The following is a 27938-nucleotide window of genomic DNA, read 5'->3' as shown; positions in this document are numbered from 1 at the left end:
GCGGCGCCGACGCGCTTGGCGGGAGATAGAAAAGTGTTTCTGCGAGCGCCGGCGGCGGCCGCAGTCCCCGTGAGCAGCGGCCGGACCTGCGGTCACGCTGACGCCTCGCCACGCGGCCCCGGGGCCCGGAGCGGCCAGAGCAGCTCGCACGCTGACCCCGGCCCGGCTCCCGCTCCGGGCTCGGCCGGCGGGCGGGCGAGCGCGGCGCGGCCCGGGCCGGGGGGATGTCGCGGCGGACGCGCGGGTGAGCGGAGCCGGCCGGCGGAGGGCCCTTCCCCCCTCCCCAGGCGCCATCCTCCTCAGCCCTGACCCCTGCCCCCACCGCCACCCTCGCCGAGGCCCTTCCGAGCCCGGCCGGGCGCGGTTGGGGTCGGCGGAAAGCTCAGGTGTCCCGGGTCGCCCGACGCGGGGAGGCGCAGGGGGTGCGCGCGAAGCCGGGGGGCTCTCGGGGGCCCCTCACTTGGCACCCCCGGGCCTGCTGGGCCTCGGAGCTGGGGCGGGCGGGTCTCCTGGGACCCGGGCCAAGCCTTGTATGATGTCATTTTGTCTCCCGCCTAATTGCGGGGTGGGGGTGGGATGGTGGTGTCAGCTGGAAGGGCCTTTACCGGGGAGGGAGGCGACCCCTGGAGAAGAAAAATGATTTTCGAAGTCGCGGTGGGTGGGAGGCCAAAGCCTGGAAGACGCTTGTCTTTCGAGCCTTTGCGGGGTCTGGTTTTGCCGGTGGGCATTTCTTAGCGTTCGGGGAAGCACGGAGCACTCCCGGCTCTCTCCCCTGACCTAGGAGGGCTGCTGGGGCCTGGAGGGACTTTTTGCCCCCCACCACCTGGGCTTGGGACCTTAGGTCGGTCTCGCTCCGGAGACCTTCTTCCTGTTCTACATGCGGGGGTTGGGGCAGCTGGGGTTGAATGCTAGGGGAAGAGAGACTGATCTGTGGCAGCAACCCCTGGGGCGGAGGCAAGAACTGCAGTCTCCATTTTACTTATCCCCCCCGAGTTTGAGTGGCAGAGACAAGCCAGAAATCAGGTCTTGTGGGTTCCATGTCCCTATCTTACACCTGCTCCTTCAGTGTCTGAGTTTTAGGCTTTTCAGCCAGTCTGGGAGTCACAGTGCAGAACCACAAGGGGTTCTGACCTGTTCCCTCCTAGGATTCATGTATCCATCCCAGATAGCCTGAAATCCCGCTTCAGGTGGTGGTTGCCTTCACAGGCTTCTCAGCAAGGAAACATCTGATCCCTGGGCAGTCATCAGGCACAGGGTGTGTCTTCCTCAGGCCATGGTTTCTTAGGGCAACTCCAATTCCCAGGAGTTATTTTTCTGGGCAGGTGCTGGTCAGGCCCTGAGTTTCTGGTTCAGGAAGTGTTCACTCCAGGCAACAAACCCAAAGCCCTGACAACCCCCAGGTCTTCTACCATCTGTGTCCTGGGGCTCAGTAGAGGAATCCCAGCTTCCAGGTGAGGGATGGGTTCTGCACCCTGGAACCCCACAGCATTCAGTGTGATTCTTGGCCACTTGCTGTAACTGTCTTCTGCACCAGTGCCCTACTTCCTGCTCAGCTTCTGACTCACCCCAACTGGAGCAGAGCCCAGCACATGGAAGGGCATAGAAAGGGTGTGTGAGACCTCCACGTGGTCGCCACTACTGACTTAGCCTCTGCTTTTCCTGCTGGGATTATCAGATGAGGACCTGCAGGTGCAGGTTAACCCCTGCGAGCTTCGTGTGTGCATGCTAGGTCACTTCAGTTGTGTCTGACTCTTTGCAACCTTATGGGCTGTAGCCTGCCAGATTCCTCTGTCCATGAGATTTTCCAGGCAAGAATACTGGAGTGGGTTGCCATGCCCTCCAGGGGATCTGCCTGACCCAAGGATTGAACCTGTGTCTTTTATGTCTCCTGCATTGGCAGGTGGGTTCTTTATTGCTAGTGCCACCAGGGAGCTCAGTTTTCACATCTATTAAAAGGGAATAATGAGAATGCATGTGAAGTAGACAATCATTACCGTGATGGTGATATAAATGTATTAAACCTCACGGAATTGTCCCAGCTGTCTGAAGTGTCCCCATTAAATAGAGTATTGGCGCTCCAGAGGGTGTTCACACAGAAATCACTTTGTCCTTGAAGGAACATTTGCTGAGCTTCTGTTAGAAGCTGGATGTCAGAGAACCAAAGATAGTTTCTGTTAGAACAGAGGCCAGGATCAGTTGATGTTAAAGCCAGCTTCTTTCTGTTATTAGTATCTTGTAGCATTTTTTCCTCCTATTTTGAGATGGTGGAGTACTCCATGAATTGGGTTGGGAATGACGAGACAAGGTTGAATTCCAGCTCCCGTGACTGGTGTTGCTGGGTTTAGATAGCATCTGTCCCTTCCTTACCTCATTCTAAAAGTTGACTTATGTTAGCATTCTCTGATCAACTAAGAGGCAGCAGCTTTGCATGTTTATTAGTCATTCATTCCTATATCTGGCCATTTCCAGAGCAAACATTTCTTAAGGCATTTTGGTGCCATCCTCCAAAGGCAGATACAGAGGTGGAGGTGACCTCTGTCCCGGTTGTCAAGGAGATAGGCATTTGCAACCTAAGGGCCTATGTTATGAGACAGGAGGATTTCCAAGGTGCTGTAGGGAATGTGGGAGTGACTAGGGAGATGCTGAGAAGGGGAAAGGAGTGTGGCTGCAGAAGGAAGTCCTCTTCCTTCTTTTGATACCTGACCTGTGCTTGGAGACTCAGACTTTTCCTACGTAAAAATGCATGACTGAGGAATGTCCGTGACAGGTCCACCTGAGTTGGGAGGGTGCTCCAGTGAGTCCCTGACATCCCTGGGTGTGGATAGCGTGATCTTCATTTTTGTGAACATTAAACCATGTAAATAGGAAGATTTTGGAGTGACCTGGAAAATTACTTATTAGAAAATAAAAACATTGAGAATTCAAAGTTGCTTGTACTCTTGATTTTTTTGCTCCATAAATTAGGCCTGTGTGAAGGCAAGGATTGAGAAGGTGTATGCAAAAATGCACATAGTTACTGAGGTAATATATTTTCTTTTTTAATATATATTTATTTGGCTATGCTGGGTCTTGGTTGTGGCACGCGGAATCTCTAGGAACTCTCACTTGGAGTATGTGAGATCTAGTTCCCTGACCAGGGCTCCAACCAGACTCACGGCATTGGGAACATGGAGCCTTAGCCACTGGACCACCAAGGAAGTTCCTGAGATAATGTACTTTAAATGGTTTTCTCAGATAACCAATATTTCTTAAAATCCTGGTGCATAATGATTACATACATCTTTGGCTTTAATCCTTAAAATACCCATGCAAGTTAAAGTTTTGTTACTGAAAAGGAAACATGAAATGGGTATCTGGTGTTGAATATCCTAATATTCTTGGTGAAATCTTTTTTCTTGTAGCTTTTGAAGTCATAAGGGTGTTAGTGAAAAGACAAGAATAAAGAAAAAAATAGACCATAACTCTATTTCTTCTTTTAATATTTATTTTAATTTATTTCCTTGGCTGTGGTTGGTCTTAGTTGCCACATGTGGGATTTAGTTCCCTGACAAGGGATTGAACCTGGGCCCCCTGCATTGGGAGCTCAGAATCTTAGACACTGGACCACCAGGGAAATCCCCATAACCCCATTTCATCAAAAACTTTTTAGAAAGGGGGAGGGTGGAAGTACCTACATTTGTGCCTACAGTAGAAGCCCGCTTCCCTGAAACCTTTCCCTCGAGGTCACTGGCCTCTGTCCACACTGTCCATCCATCAGGTGGCAGCCCTTAGAGACGCATGTCCTTGACCTTTGGCTTTTTTCCCCTGCAGTGAGGAGCTGGATGAGCTGCACTACCAGGACACAGATTCAGACGTGCCAGAGCAGAGAGACAGCAAGTGCAAGGTCAAATGGACCCAGGAGGAGGTGAGTGACACTGAGGGCCAGTTGCGGGGGATGGAAGTAGCTGTGGGGGGATGGCAGCTGTGGGGCGGGGGGCAGACGGACCTGAACCTGGGGTGTGTCTGCCCCGACCAGTATGATGAAGGGGAGGCGCTGTTGAACAAGCCAGTGGGCCCCCTGTTTCTCTCTGATGCCTCTCAGAGCATTCCTGGGCCCTGTCAGTATTGAGGACTCTGGGAGGGGTGTGTCTCTGAGGAGCAGCAGTTGCTGCCTCTGGGAAGCTGGTGTGTTCTGTATCCTGAACTTTAGTTGTGCTGCTTGTCCTGTAACTGCTGGGAGGTTTAGCCAAATCTGCCAACCCCTACTTTATTATCATTTAAAAAAATAATAATTGTATTGTGTCTGTAATACCGAGCTCTGAATTGATTTTCTTTTTATTCTTTAAGAGTGTTTATGGAGTGTGTGTGTGTGTGTGTGTATATATATATATATGTAGTCAAATGCACCTTTTAAAAGTGGACAGTTCCATCACTTCTAATAAGTGTGTGTTACTTACATAAGTGCCATCTTGATTATCCCTGGAAGTTCCCTTTGTGGTTCATCTTTCCCAGCTCCAGGCAGTGGCCCATCCAGTCAGTGTCTCTGTTTGATCTTTTTGCCTGCTCTCTACTGTAAATGAATTCATAGAGCTATACTCTTTTTCTTTCTGGCTTCTTTTGTTCCGCGTAATGTTACATGATTCAGTACTTTGTTCATTTTTTCTTGCTGAATAGTATTCCATTGTATGGATAGACCATGGTATGCTTCACTTGTTGATGGGATTTTCGCTGTTTACAGAATCTGCCTATTGTAGCTAGAGCTGCTATGAACATTCTTGCCTAAGTATTTTTGAGGATTATGTTTCATTTCTCTAGGCGGGATACTTAGGGATGCTCATGGGGTAGGTATATGTTTAGTTTTATAGACTGTCAGGTCTTTTTGTAACTTGACTGTACCATGTCAAACGCCTGTTGGCCTTATCTTTTTATTCTACCTCTGTTTTCCTAGATGTGTTTAGTTGTGAGTCTCTCCCCCCCCGACCCCCTCTTAACTTACTGTTTGAGTTGTGAAACACTCTTAAATCATAAAAGATGTTTCTTTACAGGAGTGCTAGGCCAGCCTTTTCTGTTCATCCCACTGTAGACCAGGGACTATATTCTGCTCTTGTTGTCTTAGGAGACCAGACAAGATGGGGTCCCTACCCCAGAGCATCTCTCTGCCTGGGATGGAGAAATAAGACCAGGCAAGTCCTGTGGACGTGCTGTGGCCATCGTGGTGCTGGCAGGACCGATGTTCTTTATGCCCACCATGGTGTCTCCTGTCTTAGACTAAGCCTCCTGGACCTAAGAGGTGCCAGTCATTGTCTTAAATGCCTTTAGAAGTTGAGTTTACTGTTGTCTGAGAGGTTAAGGAACGTTTCATGGGTGAGGATTTGGAAATTCAGTGATCAGGGAAGTATGCAAAGTGGTGGGTGAGTCAGAACAGGAAAGGGGTTGTAGGTGGGAAAAGGCAAGTAGAAGGGCCCTGGTGTGCCTGGAGGGAAGGGTCCTTGAAGAGTTTTTGAAAAGGTTGATTTAGACGGAAAGATGGAACAGGGTCCAAGCAGGAAGGCCTTGAAGGTTGGGCTCAGAGACGGAGGCTTGCTCAGCTGGCAGGGAGGAGCCAGTGACGATTTTTAAAGCAGATGAATGATGTGACCATAGCCCGGCTTCAGGGAGCTGGTCTACTGGATGTGGGGTGGATAAGAGATCTGGGGGCAGCCTGAGGCTGAGCAAGCAGGGAAAGGCGCTGCGTCGTTCAGATAGAAGATGGTTGTGGCGGGACGAGGGCAGTGCAGGTAGGAGTTGACAGGTGGAGGGGCCCATGGGGTCCAGGAGGAATTGGAGAGGGGGGAAATTGTCCACCCTGGTTGTCAGGGAGGATGGTGGTGCTGGAGATGGACCCAGGGGACATGGGCAGAAGGCAGGGGTTGGCCTGACCAGATGGGATGGGCAGCAAAGGAGGGCACGGTGTCCGGAGCTGACTGTGTGGACGTGGGCTGGCCCTGCAATAGGATTTATGGGGACTTTGTCCAGCTGGTACTGGGTGGTGGCCAAGCTGCAGCTGAGGGTCTGGATGTCTGTGGTGGCATTTTTTTTTTCCCTGCCCAGGAGAGGGAGAGTGAAACAACACCTAATGTTAAACCATTGTAACTGTTTTTAAGTGTACGTTGAGTACATGAAGTGTATTCTCACTGTGCAGCAGATCTTTGGAACTGTCATCTTGCAAAAAAAAAAAAGCTGAATCATGAAACACTAATTTTCCCCATCCCCTCCCCCCAGCCCTTGGCAACCACCTTGTTTGACTTTCTGCTTTTGGTTTCTTTTTTTGTTTGACCGCACTGGTCTTCGTTGTAGCACTTGGGATCATTTTTTAGGTGCCACGTGCAGGATCATTAGTGGCGGCATTTGGAATCTAGTTTCCTGATCAGGGATTGAACCCAGGCCCCCTGCATCGGGAGCACAAAGTCTTAGCCACTGGACCACCAGAGAAGTCCTGGTTTTTATTTTTGACTACTTTAGATTCTTCATATGAGTGGGCTTAGACTGTCTTTTGTCCTTTTGTGTCTGGCTTATTTTGCTTAGCATAATGTCCTCAAGGTTCATCCATGTTGTAGCTTGACACAGAATTTCCTTGTTTTGAGGCTGAATAATATTCCACTGTATGGATAATACTACATTTTATTTATATATATAAAGTTTTAAAAAATAAGTTTGGGGGATTCCCTGGCCATCTAGTGGTTAGGACCCCAAGCTTTCAATGTGAGGGCCTTGCTCGGTTCAATCCCTGATCGGGGAACTGAGAACCTACAAGTTGCAGGGGGTAAAAACGGTCAGTTTGCTGGAGGAATATTTTACACACAATCAGATACAACTGTTGACGTACAATCCAGTGAGTTTCAGTGGATGTGCTGCCGTGAAACTCACAGCGACCCCTCCCTGCAGGGCGTTTCCATCGCCCCAGGCGTCTCTTGCTCCCTGCTGTTCATTTCTCCCACCCACCTACCATCCCTGACCACGGACACCACCAACGATCTTTTTGTCCCTATAGCTTAGTCTACCTTTTCTAGAAGTTCCTCTGCACAGAATTAAGCAATGTGTACTCTTCTTATGTCTGACTTCTTTCTCTCATCCTGATGATACTGTGATTTTAATGTTGTTGCGTGAATCAATAGTTTATATTCAGGAGAACGAGTTTATGTTCAGGAGAATGTTCTAACAAATACTGTTTTTCCCTTCCAAGTGCCCACGTTTCCCTGTCTCCAGGGCTGGGTCACTGTGGCCTGGATGCCTGTAATGGCCTCCTATCCTTCCTTCTGCCCTCCTGCAGCCGCCAAAGTGAAGTTCACAACAAGCACGTTGGACTGTGACCACCTGTCAGTGGTGATGCTTCAGTGCATCGGTGGCTTTGCATGATGCAGAGGCCCGAGTCAACCCTGCGTGTGGTCTGGTCCCTGCCACTCCCACCCCTAAATCCTCTTGCCTTCCTCTCTCCTGCTTCCTGCAGCCTAGCCTCACTAGAGTTCCTTGGAGCCTGTCCCCCTGTCCCTTGGATCCCCCATAGGCCTCACTGTCCATCTCTCCATCCCTGCAGTACAGAGTAGCCCTCCTTTTGTTTGCAGGAGCCTTTGGTTTGCATGTGCTTCCCTCTAGACTTTAAGTCTCCAAAAGTTGAGCAGCTCTGATGCTGGCATACCTGGTGCGTAGTTAGATGATCACTTCATAACGTGAATGGATGAATGAGGCTGCTCCCTTTGTTGGAGGGAGGGTGAGTCTCGGTCCAGAGCAGCCACCTTCTGCACACGTGTAAGCTGAGCCCTCTGTCTTCCTGGCTTTGGCAGGACGAGCAGCTGAGGGCCCTGGTGAAGCAGTTTGGACAGCAAGACTGGAAGTTCCTGGCCAGCCACTTTCCCGTGAGTGCAGCCCCTCTGCCGCCCGCTCCCCCAGACAGGGGGCCTGGGAGAGACTTGGTATCAGGGAGAAGAAAGGCGAATTCCTTACCAAGCGCCCCCCCAGCTCTCCCAACAAAACAACCTTCCAGCCTCCTGAGGCCCTTTCTACCCAAACTGAAATCAGGGGCACCCTGATGTAAGCGTCCTCACGTGGCAGCCTCTGGGTGCCTGGGGGCCTTAGGCTCCTTGATCATGCGTCACATCAGTGGCATATTTGCATTTCTTCCTGCAAGTTATTGACGAGTTGCTGCTCGATTTCTCAACCATGAAACTGAACCTGAGAGGAAACGATACTTGAGCAGGCTTCATGGTGAGGCCCCAGCAGAGCTGACCGGAGCCACCCTGTCCAGCATCTAGAGCGTCTTGGTGATGCGGGTCCCCCTAGGGTCCCCCACCCCCAGCTCTGCAGGTGGCCGACAGGGAGGGGATGTGTCAGGAGCTGCTGTTGGCTTTCCTGGCTCATCGGGCAGCTCGGGGACCAGGAGTGAATGGCCGCATTCCTCACTCCCTGTCCTCTACAGGGTCTGAAACCTTCAGGGAAGTAGCCCCTCTCGGAAGCAAGCGAGAATCCCTGATGTAGCCCACAGGCTGGCACAGGGCGGTTGTGTGCAGTGGCTCCGCGCAGGGTTCTGAGTTTGCCTGCTTCCATCCAGGCCCACTTGTAGCAAAGGGAAGCACAGTGTCCTGGCCCGTGGGTGTGTAGTGTGTGGTGGTTCTGGGAACGAGGCAGGGCCGTAGGCAAGGAGTTCTCAAGGAAGCCTGTCCTCTTCCCAGAACCGCACTGACCAGCAGTGCCAGTACCGGTGGCTGAGGGTCTTGAATCCAGACCTCGTCAAAGGGCCATGGACCAAAGAGGAGGACCAGAAGGTAACGCCTGGGCCTGGGCCTGCCGCACCGTGGCATTCACGCACCCCGGGGGAGGGGTCAGGGGACATCCCACTGGTGGGTGCTAGGGTGGGAAACAGGGTGGGGAGGGTCCCGCTGGCCTCACGGCGTCTTGACCCCAAGGTCATCGAACTGGTCAAGAAGTACGGCACGAAGCAGTGGACGCTGATTGCCAAGCACCTGAAGGGCCGGCTGGGCAAGCAGTGCCGTGAGCGCTGGCACAACCACCTCAACCCCGAGGTCAAGAAGTCCTGCTGGACGGAGGAGGAGGACCGCATCATCTGCGAGGCCCACAAGGTGCTGGGCAACCGCTGGGCTGAGATTGCCAAGATGCTGCCGGGGAGGTGAGCCGCCCACTGGGGCCAGGGCCGGTCAGGGCATCCCCTGGCCTTTGTGGGGATGTTCAAGGCCTAGTCCGATTTCTCTGGCGTTGTTCACTTTCCCCAGAAGAAGAGTCCTTCAGATTCTTGCCTTCAGGCGGTACAGGGACCCGGCTACTGGGAGACTGGAGCGGGGTGGGACGGGCCTGGGGCCTCCTGTTTACTGCGCAGGTTCTCATCTGGTCCCACTTTTGGCTTTGTGCCCTGGCCATGGTTGCATGTGTGCTAAGTTGCTTAAGTCCTGTCCTGACTCTTTACGAGCCCATGGACTGTAGCCCACCATGTTTCTCTGTCCATGGAATTCTCTAGGCAAGAATACTGGAGTGGGCTGCCGTGCCCTCCTCCAGGGGATCTTCCCGACCCAGGGATCAAACCCATGTCTCTTGGATCTCCTGCATTGGCAGGCAAGTTCTTTACCACTGGCGACACCTGAGACCTGGGTTGCCTGGTCTTTTTTTTTTTTTTTTTATAAAAGAGAATAAGTCTCTTTCCTCCTGCCTGTGAGATCAGGGCCAGGATCTGGATGTCCAAAGCACTGCTCTGTTTTCACTCTGCTCTTCACTGGGCGTGGCTGCTCCAAGAACTGGGCCTCTTGGGGTTCTGCAGGGAGAACTGGAACAACTTGGGACTTGGGCTGCAATCTTGCCAGATCTTCCAGGGTCAACTCCAGTCTCCCGAGTTGTTTCCCACAATTGCTTTCCATCTTCTGGAAACCATAAAAATCTCTTATTCACCACTACCGTCTCCCCTGCTCTCTTGTCTGTATACTTTAGTGTGTGTGTGTGTGTGTGTTGACCACCCCGTATAGCATGCGAGATCATCGTTCCCTGACCAGGGATTAAACCCATGCCCCCTGCCTTAGGAGTGCTGCATCCTAATCACTGGCCCTGTCCATGTGCATTTTTACTTTGCTTTATTTTTAATCTTTTCTTTACGATGGCATTGTGGTGCCATGGTAAATGGCACAGAGGGAAAGGAGATAGAATACCAGATGGCCTGTTTTCCCTGGAGTCTGAAATCATCTGTTTCCAAACTCAGACCTAAGTGTGTTAATCCTTTTAGTGCTTCCTCTAACCCTTGGATTGGAGACTCTTCCCCGTGTGGCCAGCCTGACCTGGCCGATGCCACCAGCCTCACCTTGATCCGCAGTCACCCTCGCTCACCCGTCAGGCTTTGCACTAAAAATGGCAACCCACTGCACTGTTCGTGCCTGGAGAATCCCAGGGACGGGGGAGCCAGGTGGGCTGCCGTCTATGGGGTCGCACAGAGTCGGACACGACTGAAGCGACTTAGCAGCAGCTCTCCTCCCACCCACAGACACGGACTCTGGATGCCCCCTGCCTTGTGCCCGCTGTGTAGCCAGCTCGCTCTCATCCTTTGGTTTTTGATGGGGAATGTTGTTTCCTCGGGGAAGGTTGGTCTGTCCTTCCTGACCATGGTGAGTCCCTGGCCACTTCCCGGTAGTGCCCAGACCCGCCTCTGAGACTGGTGGCTCAGTCAAGCTGTTATTCTGGTGGAAAAGCACTCAGTTCAGAGCCCCAAAGAAGGCACTGTCTGTGTCCATGCTTGTGCACTGCTGTGACCCGTGTGCACTGGGGCTGCTCACGCGACCCCGATGTGTGCTTCCACAGTCCGTGCTGCTCTGTGCCTTGTGCTGCTCTCCACTCCTGCTTCTCTGCTGCTCTGTCCTTCTCTACTGTGCACCCGCCGGCCTCTCTCTGTCCACACCTCCTGTGCTCCTGTACCGCTGTGCTGCCCTCCCTGCTTCTATGTGTCACTACTCTGACTTAAGCGACTATACGTGTTTCCTCTTTAATCTTTAACAAGTGATGGAGGAGGAAGTGATCTGATTCTCCAGATTAAAAAGCCAAGGCTCAGAGTGGTCAGCAGGGGACCCTGTGTCCTCTTGCTCTGCCCTCTCTGGCCGTTTTCTATCTATGGGAGGTGATCAGGGCTCATGTTTGAGGACCGGAGCCAGCAGCCAGCAGCTTGCTTCCAGTTTCTACAGATGCCCAGTGAGCCGGGAAGGGACTGAGTGTTGCCAGAACACTTCAGTGTTAGGATTTTTATCCTGTCGACTGAATAAGATGTTTGCTTACTTCGAAAAGCTGAGTGGAAATACTCTGTAAATCATGCCAGGCTGCAGGCATGTCGGACTTCATCTTAGAGCTGAGAGCCCTTAGAGGTCCTCAGGTTGAACCCTCCTTGACAGAAGCCAGAGCTGAGCTTAGGGAGGCTAATTATGCACCCGGTTGGGCGTGGGCCACCGAGCTGGGGTCAGAGGTCCCGTTGGCCCCTGCAGGACGGACAATGCTGTGAAGAATCACTGGAACTCCACTATCAAGAGGAAGGTGGACACGGGAGGCTTCCTGAGTGAGTCCAGAGACAGCAAGCCCTCCATGTACTTGCTGCTGGAGCTGGAGGACAAGGACGGCCGCCAGAGTGCCCCCTCCTCGGAAGGCCCGGTGAGCGGTGGGGAGCAGAGCTTGGGAGGGCTTGGCCACTGCGCTTGGGGCGCTTGGGTGGCTTGGCTTGTTTTCACGTATATCCGATGCTATCCCATCAACACCTGCTCCTCCCTTTTTACCCGTTCCCTCGGCTGTTCTTTGATCCTGCAGGAGGGTCTGTGTGGCCACATGTCTTTCATGAGGGCCTTTCCCTGTGACACCTGTGTCCACGCTTGGCACTCACCTCCCCACAAATAGAGGATGCAGAGGCCAGCATCAGGGAGGGTCAGGCGGGGAGGTCTTCAGCCTCCTCCTCGTCATCAATGGCTTCCTTCCCACCTGTTACTCTCTCCAGCTTTTTCATGGTAAAAACATATGTGTACTATCGGATGTGTCAAGGGTGCAATCACAGGAAACCTCATCGTTTCCTGTGGAGGTCAGGACCGAAGCCACCGGTCATGTCGCCACCGCCACAGGCAGAATGCAGACTGTCCCCATCACCCCCAGGCCCTTGTGCCCCTTTTCAGCCCAGAATCTCCCATCCTTAGTCCCTGGCACCCTTCATCAGATTTTTTAATCTCTGTAATTTCCTAAAAAGTCATATAAATGAAATCATACGGTATCACTTTTATAATTGTTAACATCTCACATCCCTTGTGGCTCAGCTGGTAAAGAATCTGCCTGCAGTGCGGGAGACCTGGGTTGGATCCCTGGGTTGGGAAGATCCCCTGGAGAAAGGCTACCCACTTCGGTGTTCTGGCCTGGAGAATTCCATGGACTGTGTGATCTGTGGGGTCGCAAAGAGTTGGACACGACTAAGTGACTTTCACATCCTACACCCTAGGGCACACTTTTTTTAAAAATTAAAGTTTCAGTTCAGTTCAGTCGCTCAGTCGTGTCCAACTCTTTGCGACCCCATGGACTGCAGCACGCCAGGCCTCCCTGTCCATCACCAACTCCCAGAGTTTACTCAGGGTCATATCCATCGCGTCAGTGATGCCATCCAACCGTCTCATCCTCTGTTGCCCCCTTCTCCTCCTGCCTTGGTAGTTAATGTTGGCATATGCATTAAACAGTATATCCGTTCTCTCTAGAAGTTGGGATTTATAGGCTCAGCCTTGTGCCTTAGAGGCTTGTTTCTAACCCTACAATGATCATTGTATTATTTTTGAAGCACAGAAAAAATTTATAATTGCAAGCATTGACCAGTGAGGTAAATCCCATACACATAGAAAAAGGTGAGCATTTTCTGGCAGGCAGTCTAACAAAATGCATTCAAGTTTTTAAAGAATGTGTCTACCTACCTCAAGGAACTTCTTAAGAAAGAAGTGAGCAAACGAGCAGTGATTTTAGCTACAAGGACAGTCATTAAAGTTGTTTTTAACAACAAAAATTCAGATGTTAACCTTAGTTAAATAAATTACCAGCACAATAGAATCATTAAAATGACAGTGGGAAGGAATGGCTGAGGCTGGACCTGTGAGGTCCAGATCCAGGTCTAGGCACCCCCTTGGGCCAGTAGGGCCAGCCCCTCAGACACAAAACTTCAGGGGGTGTTTTGTGTAAGATTAGACCTTCAGTTCAGTTCAGTCGCTCAGTCCTGTCCAATTCTTTGCAACCCCATGGACTGCGGCACACCAGGCTTCCCTGTCCATCACCAGCTCCCGGAGCTTATTCAAACTCATGTCCGTTGAGTCAGTGATGCCATCCAACCATCTCATCCTCTGTCGTCCCCTTCTCCTTCCGTCTCAATCTTTCCCAACATCAGGGTCTTTTCAAATGAGTCAGTACTTCGCATCCCGTGGCCAAAGTATTGGAGTTTCAGCTTCAGCATTAGTCCTTCCATTGAATATTCAGGACTGATTTCCTTTAGGATGGACTGGTTGGATCTCCTTGGTGTCTTACAAATGGGCTTCCCTGATGGCTCGGTGGATAAAGAATCTACCTGCAATACAGGAGACATAGGAAATGTAGGTTTGATCCCTGGGTCAGGAAGTACCCCTGGAGGAGGAAATGGCAACCCACTCCAGTATTCTTGCCTGGGAGATCCCATGAACAAAGGAGCCTGGTGGACTCCAGCCCATGGGGTCACAGAATCGGACATAACTTAGCAACTAAACCACCAGTTTTACAAACATCTTTTCCCCCTTATATCTTCCCCTGTTGTCATGTGTGTACAGACCTTTGCCTCATTCTTGAGTCTGTCATGCCACCTGTCATATCTTGTATCGATGAGCATCTTGTCACCATGTATGCTGCAGTGAACATCATTGTTCACATCCCTTGTACATGTGCCTTTTTATGTGTGTGGAATGCTTAGTCGAACAGTGTAGACGTTTGAAATTTTCATAAAGTGAAAAGTGAAAGTCACTCAACCATGTCCGACTCTTTGCAGCCCCATGGACTATACAGTCCGTGGACTTCTCCAGGCCAGAATACTGCGGTGGGTAGCCTCTCCCTTCTCCAGGGGATCTTCCCAACCCAGGGATTGAACTCAAGTCTCCTGCATTACAAGTGGATTCTTTACCAGCTGAGCCACAAGGGAAGCAAATTTTCATAAGGCATTGCCAAATTCCCACTCAAAGGGCAATGTCATTCTGCTGCAGCAGTAAGTGGGGCTGCCTGTTTTCCCACACTGGGTCACAGCTGGCTAAGATTTTACAGAATGTTTTTGCCAGTTTTATGAGCAATTGTGCAGTATCATTGCTTCACTTACATTTCTTTTACTAGTGAGGTTGACCATTTTCTCTTTTTTTAATTAATAATTTATTTTATTTATTCTATTTTAGCCACACTGTGCAGCCTGCAAGATCTTAGTTCCCCAACCAGGGATTGAACTTCTGCCCCTTCATTGGGAGTGCAGTATTAGCCACTGGGAGCCTCATGTGTGCTGTGTTCAAGGCTCCTCGGGCTTTCAGGTCAACATGTCAAAGTTTGTTTCCAGATTCTGCCAGGAGAGCTATTGCCACAAACGATCTTCCTTTATTTCTTTTTTCTTTTCCTGTCACAAAATTAGTATCCATTCCTTTTTCAAACCTTCGTTTTGAAATACTAAACATACAAAAAAGTTGCAAGAAGAGTGCTCTCCTGTACCCTTTACTGGGTTCATTAATTTTTAACATTGGTCAGATTGGCTTTATCTTTCTCTATGTGCATATATATTTTTTAACCTGAGCTATGTGAGAGTCGGTTCCATACATTGTGCCTTTTATCCCTTAATACCTGAGTTGTATTTCCTAAGAATAAGGACATTCACCAGTGTACGTTCAGTACACACTTGGAATTTAACTACTTGGAATTTTAACTAATCTTCCATCCAGATTCCATTTTTTTCCTGCCCATGATCCAGTCAAGGATTAGACACTGTTTTGTTGTCCTGTCTCTTTCATCCACTTTAGCCTTTCATGATACTGATACTTTTGAAGTACAAGGTTAGGCTTTGTTGTTGTTGAGCTGCTAAGTTGTGTCTGAATCTACGACCCCATGGACTGTAGCACTCCAGGCTTCCCTGCCCTTCACTATCCCAGAATTTGCTCAAGTTCATGTCTGTTGAGTCAGTGATGCCATCCAACCATCTCATCCTCTGCCGCCCTCTTCTCTTCTTGCTCTCAATCTTCCCCAGCATCAGTGAATTGTCTCTTCGCATCAGGTGGGCAAAGTATTGGAGCTTCAGCTTCTCTATCAGTCCTTCCAATGAAAATTCAGGGTTGCTTTCCTTTAGGATTGACTCGTATGATCTCCTTGCTGTCCAGAGGACTCCCAAGAGTCTTCTCTAACTCCACAGTTCAAAAGCATCAATTCTTCAGCACTCAGCTTTCTTTATGGTCCAACTCTCACATCCATACTTGACTGCTGGAAAAACTATAGTTTTTGACTAGACGGACCTTTGTCAGAAAAGTGATGTCTCTGCTTAGTTATGTTATAGACCGTCTTTCAATTTGGGTTCACTTGAGTTTCCTTATCAAGTGCTAAGGTTGATAGGCTTCCGAAAAGGTTCAGGTGGTGCATTTTTGCTGAAACATGACACAGTTTGTATCTCATAATGAGAAACCCAAACCGCATGCCCTGTGTCCCCAGGGAAGTGTCGTGACCAGCTGGCCCCCGGCATTCCCTGCCCTGAAGGAAGAGGAGAGCAGCGAGGAGGAGGTCACAGCGGCCGCCCCCACCCAGGAGCAGGAGCCCGTCCCCTCGGAGCTGGATGGAGTGCGGACCCCAGAGCCCCTGGAGGACTTCCCCAAGCGTGAAGACCAGGAAGGCTCCTCGCCAGAGACCAGCCTGCCCTACAAGTGGGTGGTGGAGGCTGCCAACCTCCTCATCCCGGCTGTAGAGTCCGGCCTCTCAGAAGCCCTGGACTTGATCGAGTCGGTAATGTTGGTCACGGGACTTCCGGTGGGCCCTGAGCACCCCTGTCAGGGAGCACTTGTCCCCCTAGACAGACGTCCTTCTGTCTGCTTATCGTCTCGCTGACGTGGCTGAGCCAATGCTGAGCGCCTGGCCAGGACCTGGCAGCCCCAAGAGAGTGGCTGACATCCCTGTCTTCAGGGAGCTCCTGACTCACTCGTAAAGCCCAGGGTGGTAGGGCATGCTCCCCAGCGGAAGTGAGGGACAGAGTCCTCGGGGGATGGGGAGGGTGTGGAGTCCACAGCAGCACCGCAGAGCACTGGTGTTCATGGTAGCGCTGACGGTCGGGTTTCCTGGAGAGGACCCCGGGAAGGGTGGGGGTTTGGGGCTGCGGCGGTGAGTACGTCCTGGTTACTCAGGGAGAGCCGCCCCTGAGCCACACTGGCTGTGGGCTGTGCCCCTTGGGGAGGGGTTCTGGTGGGGGCTGTGCTTCTTGGTGTGACTTCACAGCTCTGTCCGCCAGGCCTGAGGTGTGGAGTGGATTTCAGGAGGTGGTGGGCAAGAGGCTGGTGACTAAGGGGGCAGAGGGGTTCAGTGGGCAGTGCCCACACAAGCCTTCCCACTTAGGCTTCCTCTTATTAGCTGAGAATAATGATGCTGTTCATTGAACATCTGCTAAATGTCAGGCTATGGGCTTCACGTGTGGTCCACATGGTATCTTGGGAGGGGTGTCTTTTTCTGTGTTTTTGTAGATGAGGCTCAGAGAGATCAGATAGTGTACCCAAGGTACAGCAAGTAAGGTGCTGAGGCCTTAACCATCGTGCCCAGTGTCCTGCCCAGTGAGGGCTTAGACTGTGAAGTCGGTCTCAGGGGGCTGCCTGCTCAGACCTTCTGGCTCTGGGTTTCCCCTCTTGCCACAGTGGCAGGAACTCTGGTGTCTCCTCCACCAGAATGGATCTCAGAGTTAGCTGTGTGTGGCAGTCTGTTCAGCAGACCGCCCGGGGCCACCAAGGGCCAGCTGAGAGCGCTGCCCGCCCTGCTGGAGCCTCACCAGCTTGCCTCGGGCCATCCTCAGACTCCTCTCAGGCACCTGCCACGTCCCGGTCCTGGGGCTCCTTCTGGGAGGCCGGTTTCTAACCCTGCGTACCTGCCACGCGCCAGGCTCGCTACCTGCTGCCTGTCTGTGCTCTCGGTCCTTTAACAGCCTGTGAAGGGGGTTGAGTGGTGGACTCAACTCAAGCTCAGACAGGTTAGGAGACTTATCCAGAGTCACACAGCTGGTGAGTGCCGAGCTTGGGCTGTCTCCACGATGACCTTCAGCGACTAATAGGGGTCAGAGTAGCTGCAGAAACACTGCCATCCGTCCCCCGGGCCAGTCCTCGGCTTGTGTGCTCGGGCCTGTTGGATGCCGTGAATTCCAGGGACCCCTGCAAGGTTGGCGTTCCATGCTGGGAGGTGGCCCTGGAGTCAGCACTTCCCTGAGCTGCCCTCCACCTTCAGGAATGAACTTGCCAGGCTCCTGCGAGCCCTAAGGACCAGAAATCACCACTGGGGTCCGTGTCCATTCAGGGCCAGATGCCCAGGGACCAAAGTGGAGACTTTTGTCTCCAGAAGCCCTAGGGCTAGGTTGTCATTAACTGGACAAAGGCAGAAAGGACCTAAGCATTCCTCTCAGAATTACTCTTAGGAACTTAGTGGCCTTACCCTCTCTGACTTTGCTGCCTTGGGTTGAGAGGGAGAGGGTAATACTCCCTCAGCAGGGTGGCTAGAGGGTGGATACAGTTTAGCTGAAGCACCCAGTGAGGTGCCGTGATGTACAGGCTCATGGAGCCCAGGGCTGCCTCCTGTCTGGGAACGTGGCTGGCAGATGGAGACCCTTCATCCTGCTCATGGCCTTGGGCCCAGGTCTTCACTTCCAGGTGTCTGTCAAGAAACAGAAGGTTTATGTCCAAGATGTTCATAAAGAACATCTGTTTTTAATCTTTAAGAATTAAGAGGAAGAACCCAAATGTCCAACAGAAGGGGACTGAGTAACATATATTCAAATGATAGAACATTTTTCGGCTGTAAGAATTATTATAAAAGTTAATGTTTTTGCTATAACAACAACTAAAGTCTGCTGATAGTAAACATTAAACTTTGGTAATAGAATGAGGTGCCTGCATTGTTCCAGCTCTACAGAAATTTTAAATGGAAAAAGAAGCAAAATAGAAATTATTTGTATTAAAGTTAGGAACATTGAAAATACCAACTATTTAGGGACATGTGTTAATTGATAAAGAAATGCGTAAAGATGATCAGTACTTAATTTCGGCAGTGGTTTCCTGCCTGCAGGCAGAGGTTTGCCAGATAGACCTGGAGCTTTAGTGGTAAGGTTTTATTTCTTAGGCTTCTTGATGGGCATATGAATTTTCTTTGTATTTTTCTTGGTGCTTTTTGTGTATCTTAAAAATGCTTAGCACATTTTTTTTTTTTTTTTTAATAACAGCAAGCAGCCGTGTGCATGATAGGATTTCAGTTATGTTTACAAATACAGATATGCAGACATAGAAGAATCTTTGAGGAAAGGCAAGGAAGAGTTACGGGTGATTGTTCCTGGGCTGTGGAATCGGGTTTTTTTTGTTATTGGTTGTGCCGCATGGCATGTGGGATCTTGGTTCCCTGACCAGGGATCGAACCTGTGGCCCCTGCAGTGGAAGCGTGGAATTTTAACCATGGGGCCGCCAGGGGGTCCCTGTGGGATCATCCTTGATGCTCTGATATTTTCCAGTAGCACATGAGCCCTGTGGTTTATCGACCGCTGGGAAAGCCAGTTACTCCTAACCCCGCCCCCATCTCCGGGCAGGACCCTGACGCGTGGTGTGACCTGAGTAAGTTTGACCTCCCCGAGGAGCCGTCAGCCGAGGGCAGCCTCGTGGGCAGCCCGGGGCAGCCCCAAGCCTGGCAGCAGCAGCCCGCGCCGCCCCGGCCAGCTGCTGCTGCCGCGCCCAGCGTGACCGAGTACCGCCTCGACGGCCACACCATCTCCGACCTGAGCCGCAGCAGCCGGGGCGAGCTGATCCCCATCTCCCCCAGCACTGACGTGGGGGGCTCGGGCATGGGCACACCGCCCTCTGTGCTCAAGCGGCAGAGGAAGCGGCGTGTCGCCCTGTCCCCCGTCACGGAGAACAGCGCCAGCCTGTCCTTCCTGGACTCCTGCAACAGCCTCACCCCGAAGAGCACACCCGTCAAGACCCTGCCCTTCTCTCCCTCCCAGGTGCGTGCACCCCACCCCCGACTGCTCACTGGGAGTGGGTGACGGCCCCCCGCGGCCCGGTACAGGCCATCCTCTGGGTGTCTGCTGTGTGCAAGGCCGTGTGCCCAGTGCTGGGGACATGGGACCCCAAACCAGGTCTGGCCCTGCCCTCGTGAAGCGTAGGAAGACCATTTCAGAGCTACTTTTTTTTTTCCTTTCTGAAAAGAAGCTGCCCTCAGACAGCCAGCTTGCTTTGCCTTAAGTTCACGGCCAGCAGCACATGGGGGTGGGAGATGGACCTCCCATCGGGCTGGTAAAGGGAGCATTGGGCGACACCAAGCCAAGGGTCCACATGGACCTGCATATCTGTCCTGGCCTTTGCTCTCCGGCCCTGAACTCATCGCCTCGTCTGGTTTCCTTTGTCTTCCTGGCAGTTTTTGAACTTCTGGAATAAACAGGACACACTGGAACTGGAGAGCCCTTCGCTGACATCCACCCCTGTGTGCAGCCAGAAGGTGGTGGTCACCACGCCGCTGCACCGGGACAAGACGCCCCTGCACCAGAAGCACGCTGCGTGAGTGCCGGGCCTGCCCCTCCACCCCCAGCAGAGACCGGCTCTCTGGGCGAGGGACGCCTTGGGAAAACACCTGGGACTCTTGTTTCATGAAGGCAGCCTCCTCCTGGTCATCACACCTCCTTCATCAGTGTAGTCTGGGGCTTCATTTTTGTTCTTTTTTTTTTTTCTTATTTTGTTCTTTTGGCCACGTGGCTTGTGGGAACATAGTCCCCAACCAGGGATTGAACCTGTGCCCTCCGCAAAGTGCAGAGTCATAACCACTGGACCACCAGGGAATTGCTCTTTTTTATTTTTTTTATTTGATGGTTTTCTAAATTCAGAGATTAGAAATGTGGAGAGTCCGCCTTGCCATGAAAAATGTAATGTTTGCATCATTTCTGTAAGTTCCGAGTGCAGATCCACTGCTTGAGCAGCTCTGCGGGAAGGACACAAGGCCCCCCAGTTCTCTCCATTTTCTGGTGCTCAGGAGGGACGGCTGTGTTCCACCTTCAGGCCTGTACAGGTGGCTTCCCTGCTTCTGTGGAGGTGCTTCTGTGGAGGTGCTTTCACAATAAGTTTTCTTCCTTGTTTCATCATGACCCTTGAATTCCAGGTAGAGTTGCTTAACTGGTCTTCGGCTCGTTACATTTGCTGGGTGGGGGAGAAGCATTGCTATTTATATTTCAGGAGTCAAGCTGTAATTCAGGGATCTGCTCAGGAATTTTAGTTCTCATAATGATAGGTAATTTCAGATAAGCTATATGGATCCCTTGGTCAGAAATCAGTCTTTCAACAATTGATCTAAAATTTAACATAGATAGGTTTCATGAGAAATGATTCTCCTGTCAAGTCAAAGTCTTGGTCTTCAAATCTAAGCTCTTAAACAGACAGCTGGCACCGCAAATGGAGTAGCTGCTTCTCCGGAGAGACCGGGAGGGGTGTGGTCTTCCTGGCCCGTGGTCTTCCTGGCCCCTCGTCTTCCTCGCCTGCCTCTTCTCCTGCTGGGATTGCAGTCTGGCCATAGGCCGCCTTGTTTTATGGAAAATCCTTGTGACGGCATCTTCAGCCATTCTTCCACCCATTCGGGTCTCTTGGACTCCCTCAGGCTCTTCCTGTTCTTTGCTGTTTTTGAGGACAGCCCTTCCTCTCTGCCCCCGGAACTCCCCTTGCAGATGGGGAGGTGGGTGGGTGGGCGGGCGGGCAGATGGGATGGGAAGAGACCATGTCTGGGGGCTGCCTTTCTGCCGCTGAGGCCAAAGGTCAGTTGGGGGTGTGGGAGTCGGGCAGCCCACGGCAGAGCCCCCCAGTGCCATCGCCCAGCCTCCTTCTCCATGCCTGGCAGGTTTGTAACCCCAGATCAGAAGTACTCCATGGACAACACTCCCCACACGCCGACCCCGTTCAAGAATGCCCTCGAGAAGTACGGACCACTAAAGCCCCTGGTAGGTGGTGTGGCCGGGCCAGTCCTCCAGCCGTTTATGATCACTCGCCCTGTCCTTCTGAGATCCCATTTAGTGTCTCCTGACTTCCCTGAGAAGTTGCGATTCTCTAGTTTGATAAACAGGGCCCCCTGTTACAATGAGTTACCAGCTTGCCAGATGTCTCCAGAGCAACCGCCATGCGGGCGGTCCTGGCTGGTGCTGGAGCCACGGCGGCGTCCTGGTGGAACTGGGGGTGGTGGAGGCCGACGTCCAAAGTGACCGAATACTCAGCTCGTGGCTGTACCAGGCAGAACGCGGGCAGGCGTTGGGATGAAGAAGCACTTACGGGGGCGCTGCATTCTGGTTGAGGAAAGTGGCGAATTGCTCATCAAACCTAAGCCTGTTGACCAGCTGCCCGTCGGTGGGCTGGAGGCAGCTGGGCAGTGTGGAGACATCTCCTGGGTTGCTTTCCCCACAGTGTGAGGACGGCCCTTTTCCCCCAACTCCTAGTTTCTGAAAAGGTCCTGCTTTACCCCAGGGCAAAAGAGACGGCTGGCACCCCGGGTTTTCTGAAGCAGGCTGTTTCTGAGAACCCAGCCGCAGGTGGGAGAAAGGCAGGTCGTGGAGAAGAATCCCTGCAGCGAGCTCCCCTCCCGGCTCACCACGTGGGGCACAGGTGGGGGGCCGTGGTCTCCCCATCCTCGCTTGGAGCTGGCGGAGTTGCCCTGGGCCAGGCACAGTCAGCCTGGCCCTTTCCTGACTTGGACTCAGCTCCCAGATACTGAAACGTCTGTGTGTTCTCGGGACATCCAAGAGGGCAAGTCCGACCTTGGCAGCGACAGTTCAAGTACACGGGGGCTTTTAGAGTGACTTCTCCGGGTTCAGTGTGCCCTACACCTCCTGGCCTCTGCCACCTGAGCGCCCAGGCCCAAGAAAGGGACGTGGAACCAACACCTCTGTTAGCGTGGGGCCGAGGCGTGGAGGAGTTTGGGCTCTGAGTGCGTCCAGGTTCTAAGCTCACAGCTGTGTGGCCCTAGGCTGGGCTCTCGTGCTCTCAGCCTCCGTTTGTACCCAGCGGAGGATGCCAGCTGGTTCCTCGGGCTGGGTGAGGGTGGCTGTGATGAAGTGGAGTGCTCCCAGCCCTCGGGGAGCTGAGGCTAGTGTCCCAGGCAGGATGGTTAATGGCTATGGACACCATGTGTGAGGCCAGCGTCCCGGCTCCAGGCCGTCTCCAGCATCACCCAGGGCAGCAGAGGTGCGGCCGAGTCTGCCCCGCTGCCCCCATGAGCAGGCTCGGCGCGAGTCCTCTGGCCTGGGTGCGGAGCCTCACCCTAGCCATCCCCACCCGCAGCCCCAGACCCCCCACCTGGAGGAGGACTTGAAGGAGGTGCTGCGCTCCGAGGCCGGCATCGAGCTCATCATTGAGGATGAAGTGAGGCCCGAGAAGCAGAAGAGGAAGGCCGGGGTGAGCAGCTGGGGAACGCACCGGGAGTGGCAGGGCTGGGGAACAGGCACTAGGGGCAGGGGGGTGGGGGCGGCCGGGGAACAGGCAGCGGGGCAGGGGGGCGGGGGCGGCTGGGGAACAAGGGCAGGGGGCGGCCGGGGAACAGGCAGCGGGGTGGGGGGCGGCCGGGGAACAGGCAGCGGGGCGGGGGGCAGCCGGGGAACAGGCACCAGGGGGCAGCAGGGCAGGGGCGGCCGTCCATTCCTGTAGCCTGGGGGTCCACGAAACCGGCCGGCGCAGCTGCCTGCCACCCTTCCCTCTCCCCTTGAACTGGTGCCTCAGTTATTCCGCGTTGTTTGGACCCTCCTGAAGTGGGCTCTGGGCCAGGCGGGGTGTGTAGAGTGGTGATTAAGACCCAGAGGGGGTCACTCCTGGAGTTCAGTGGGCAGAAATGGCAGACACCCCCAGTGACTCAGTACAGGCAGCATTTGGGGACAGAAAAGGCCCAAAGAGGATTTCACCATCCGGATGTTGGTGCAGCATGAGGAGGTGGGGCCAGCCGGTTCAGGTGAGGTGGGGAGCACGTGGGGACACTGCTCCGGACGCCCGGGTGCGGAGGCCGGGCTGCGCTGGACAGGCCTGTCCCGCCCCCAGCCCATGTGGTTTCCTGACCGCAGGCGGCTCAGTGTCCCCTGTTTTGAAGCCCCTTTCTTCCCAGGGGCTCTCCTCTAGGGAGAAGGGAAGGCAGGAGTGGGCCGGAGTGGGCCAGAGTGGTGGTGGGTGGGGAAGGTGGGCGGCAAGGCTGGGAGGGGACCCTCCAGCTGGGCCCCCGGGTATGTGGGCAGAGTGTGACTGGGGCCCTCCCTGGCCTCTCTGTGTCTGAGGGTGGTTCCCAGCAGGGGTATCACCTGTTGGGGGCACAGGGGAGTCTAGGACGGGGCCAGTGTCCTGGGCCCCCACGGCTCCCCCAGAAGATCTCCTGCCGGGCCTGCTCAAGGGCTCCCTGCACCAGGGCCTGGTTCTGGACCAGGGCAGCCGAGGCCAGGGTCATCAGGCACTGGGGGTGACAGGAATTCAGGTGTGTGCCCTAACCACCACCTCCCCCCAGATGCGGCGAAGCCCCATTAAGAAAGTCCGCAAGTCCCTGGCTCTCGACATTGTGGATGAGGACGTGAAGCTGATGATGTCCACGCTGCCCAAGGTTGGTCGGGTCTGGGAGAGAAGCCGTCCTGTGAGGCCAGCCCCTACGCTCCACCCAGCTGCAGGAGGCTGAGAGTATGGAGTCTCCCTGGGGGGGCCTGTGCCTCTGGAGCCCTTCAACCTGGAGAGCCCTGGGGGTGGAGTTGGCAGGGCTTCCCTGTGCCGGGCTCAGCGGGGAGGAAGGGGGCAGGTGGCACTGGGCATTCCCCACTGGTTGATCCAGGCGGCCCTGCTCTGGTCCTTCACAGAAGGTTCGGTTGGCAAGAGCTGATTGCTAGAACTTGTTGGGCATGTGTGTTTTCTGAGTCCCCAGCACCTTCCCTTGTATTGAACTGTAGGGAAGACCCCGGAGACGATCAGTGAGGTGCCTTGGGGCCCTGCCAGGTAATCGGGGCACCTCTACCCTGGCATGGATGCTGCCCTATTCCCAGGCCAACCTCCAGAGGGGGCTGCTGCTTCCACAGAGCCTGGGCCCCAGAAACCATGCCAGGCAGTCGATCCCTTGCAGCAGGCAGTGAGGTGAGCTTGTTTTTCGCTGGTGGCCGGTAGCAGACAGTGAGGGCTGTGGCCAGGCCCACGAGACAGATAATTGCCTGACAGCTCCTACAGGACCACCTGCCACTCTCAAGTCCTGGCAGAGAAAGCTCCGTCTAATGAGGCGTCCACGCCAGGCTGGGAACTTGGTGCCCTCCAGACAGACCCTTGGGCGAGTGAAATAACGAGCAGAAAGAAAAAAAGTCAGGTCAAGTGGTTAAATGCAGAGGAGGTGGAGCGGAGGGCCTGGTCTCTGGCATCTCGAGCTGCCTGTGCCTCAGGTTCTTGCCTGTAACAAGGACGCTGAGCCCAGCAGGCTGTTTCGAGAGTAAAGGCCTGTCTGGGAGGTTGCCCAGGCCTGGGGCTGCCTTGACTAGGTCCCCCGTGAGTGCTGGTTGACTCAGGCACCTGTGTCCCCATGGGTGGTTCTGGTCCCTGGAGAAGCCAGAACACCTTCATCTCCACCTGAGATGGGGAGGAACCAGCTTCAGGTAAAAGGAACCCGCGTTCCTGGGTGTTCATCAGGTGCCAGGCTCTGAAACAGGCACTTGCCAGCTGTTTTCCTACTTCATCTTTAAACGAAGCGGAAGCTGAGGCTCAGAGAAGTATCACCTCCTACCCAGATCTCCCGGAGGTGGTGGCGCTGGGATGTGCCTGCTCTTCTATGTTCTCCCTCCCACAGAAAGCCTGTGGCAAAACGCTGAGCCTGTGACTTGGTTTTGCTTTCAGCCAACCAGCATCCTCGCAGCGGGCTCCTCGGGCCTCACCCCATCGGGCAGCAGAGAGGACAGCAGCCTGCTGAACGAGGGCTTCCTGCAGGCCAAGCCCGAGAAGCCGGCGGCCCCGAAGCCCCGGGGCCACTTTGCCACCCCTGCCCCCGTGAGTGCTGCCCCTCGGGGCCTCGCTCCGCACCCTCCACACCCCAGGGCCTTGCACCGGCTTCTGCCTGATGCCCTCCAGTGGCTCTGCTGACTGATGAACATGGGCTTCACGTCTCTGTCCAGATGCCGCTCCCGCGGGGGACCTGGGTACCAGGGATCCCGCTCTGCAAAGCCGCTCCTTCACGATGTGGTCTCACTCGTAATTAAGACAGATCTCCGTGACTTTGTCCTTGAAGGCAGGGATCCCCTGCCTGTTTCCCCAGCCATCTGCAGGTGTCAGCCCCTCTCTGCTGCTCTCCAGCCTGCAGAGTTATAGCTTTTTTCCTCCTGCAGGTGCTGTCCACATGGTGGGCACAGGGGAGGGTGGGGGCTCATGTTCTGGTCCAGCCTCCTTGCTCTATCCCTGAGGATGCCTAGAGATGGCACTAACTCCCCAGGTCCACCAGGAAGGTGCAGTGAGCACAGATTGTGACTTCTACAGGGAGGGAGCATGATAGAAAACGTCCCCACCCCTCCCCAACTAGGGTCTCCAGGCTTCCCTAGGAGCCTTGGCTACTGCCTTGATGGTAACCCCCTTTCCTCCTCCCAGATGACCAGCGCCTGGAAGACGGTGGCCTGCGGGGGCACCAGGGACCAGCTCTTCATGCAGGAGAAAGCCCGGCAGCTCCTGGGTCGCCTGAAGCCCAGCCACACGTCTCGGACCCTCATCTTGTCTTAGGGGCTTGGCAGTCACGAGCCCGTTCTCATGTTTACAGGGGGCTGGGGGCCGATTCTGGGCTGTGAGTGAGAATCACACTCAGACCGCCTGCAGGGAGCCTGCTGCCACCAGCCCCTCCCAGACTGCTCAGGGGGGACAGGCAGGCCCACCTGCTGTCCTGTCTCCGAGCCCGGCTGCAGCTGCGGGCAGTTCCTGGTGCTAACAGAACAAAGTCCCACCTCTGAGCTGGCCTGGCCCTCCCTGAGTGCCACAGTCCTGAGCCCTGGTCAGGCCTGGCTTCATCTCAGATCTCTGTTTAGGACAGGGGACCTACCTTTCCAGCGTGCTCCTTCCTTCAACTTGTTGATGCATTTTCTTGAAAGAATAAAAGTTGTCTTTCTCCTGGGCTCTGGTCTCCACCTTCCTCCTGGATCCCGCTTGTGGTTCCCTGGTGACTGTCCTTAGGGCCCTGAGGGATGGGGGGACCTGACCCCCATCCTCAGAGTGCTACCTTGTCTGCACAGCCCAGGCCTGGTGCTCTGGACCCTGTTGCCCCCGGGAAGCCAGGGTGCCAAGAGGCAGTTTTCTCTGCATCCAAGCGTCTGAAGGCTCCGAGGTCTCTTGGCTGTTGGGTGGGGTTGGGGGAAGGTGGGACAGTGGTGGGCCTCTGCTGTAGGTGGCTGGCCTGGCCTGTGATGAGCCCCACCTCCAGATCGGGCTGGTAAAGCAGGAGTAACCATCAGCTGGGTGGAACCTGGCCACAGTGGTCCTAACTTCGCAAGGCCGTGGTAGCAGCTCCAGCCTGGGCTCTGGCCCTCCCTTGTCATGGCCCAGTGCGCAGACTGTGGCCCTTGGCTTGTAAGCTGGGAAGAGTCCTGGGCTGGATAGACAAGGGGCAGGTCCCAGGTCTGAGAAGGTCTAAATTGAGCGATGTTTCCAGCAGCGGGATCCCTTGGATGGGGCCTTTGGCCATCCCTGGGGGCTGGGACCTCAGTTCACCACAGGACAGCCTGTTGGGGGCAGGCTGGTATCCACGACCTGCTTCAGTGCCTCTGGTTCCCCAGGGAGACTTGAGGGCAGGTCATCTTGCCTGGGGTCGCCATCCTCTAAAGAGGAGTATTGGGAGTTACCGGGGTTTGAGTCCGACTGACGTGCCGTCTCCGTCGAGGCTGCTTGCTGTCACCCAGTCAGTACTGGCAGCCTTCCCCAGGTGGCTCCCATGTGCTCACACATAGTCGAGCCTGGCTGGAACCCTGACCTGCTGCACCTGGTCCCTGTTTGAGACCTGGGACCGGCCTTCACTCTTCCCACCTGCTTCCCACAGTCTCACGTGGCCAAGCTGGACACCAGCCAGTGCAGTGGCTGGGCCATGCCTGCTTTCCACACCGTCTGTGACTTTGCTGCTTTCTTGGCTTGGATCGCCACTCTGCCCACTACCAAATTCTTTCTCCTGGTGACCTGCGGGACCCAAGCGCAGTCACTGACTGCCCCAAGCAGGGCTGCTGGCTTCGATGGGCGACCTGCCCTGCAGTGAGGTGAGGGTGGGGTGTCTATCTCTACTGTGACTGGAACACCCATAGCAGACCCGGCATGCCTTGGGGCAATTTGCACACCGTTTCCCCCACTCCAGGCGCATCACGGGGGGAATGGAGGTGGTGCCAGTGGTAAAGAACCCACCTGCCAGTGGAGGGGATGTAAGAGGCGCAGGTTTGACCCCCGAGTCAGGAAGATCCCCTGGAGGAGGGCATGGCAACCCACTCTAGTATTCTTTCCTGGAGAATCTTACGGACAGAAGAGGCTGGTGGGCTATGGTCCATTGGGTCACAGAGTCGGGACACAACCGAAGCGACAGCACGCACGCACAGGTTCATCATAAGCTCCCGGGGGGCGTTTCACAGTGGCCTGCCCTGCAACCTGGCAGGGGCTTCTGCCCAGCGCCCCCTCCCCGCAGTCCTACTCACCCACTCTGGCTTATCCTGAGGTTCTTCCCTTTCCCCTGAAGGAGGT

General features: G+C 54.2%; 1 protein-coding gene across 1 annotated transcript; it reads left to right on the top strand.

Annotated features, from left to right (window-relative positions):
* MYBL2 (MYB proto-oncogene like 2) lies at positions 1 to 26337 on the top strand. The gene is made up of 14 exons (XM_025263440.3): positions 1 to 244; positions 3811 to 3904; positions 7800 to 7871; positions 8685 to 8777; positions 8919 to 9139; positions 11478 to 11640; positions 15700 to 15987; positions 18809 to 19219; positions 19633 to 19772; positions 21097 to 21196; positions 22527 to 22640; positions 23728 to 23820; positions 25083 to 25232; positions 25824 to 26337. The coding sequence occupies exons 1-14, from the start codon at positions 225 to 227 to the stop codon at positions 25950 to 25952; spliced, it is 2088 nt and encodes a 695-aa protein (XP_025119225.1). The 5' UTR covers positions 1 to 224; the 3' UTR covers positions 25953 to 26337.
* The last annotated feature ends 1601 nt before the right edge of the window (positions 26338 to 27938 follow it).

The sequence above is a fragment of the Bubalus bubalis genome, chromosome 14 (genome assembly GCF_019923935.1).
Source record: "Bubalus bubalis isolate 160015118507 breed Murrah chromosome 14, NDDB_SH_1, whole genome shotgun sequence".
In the NCBI taxonomy this organism is placed as follows: Eukaryota; Metazoa; Chordata; class Mammalia; order Artiodactyla; family Bovidae; genus Bubalus; species Bubalus bubalis.
The sequence above is the reverse complement of the archived record's forward strand: the minus strand, read 5'-3'. Positions and strand labels throughout refer to the sequence as shown.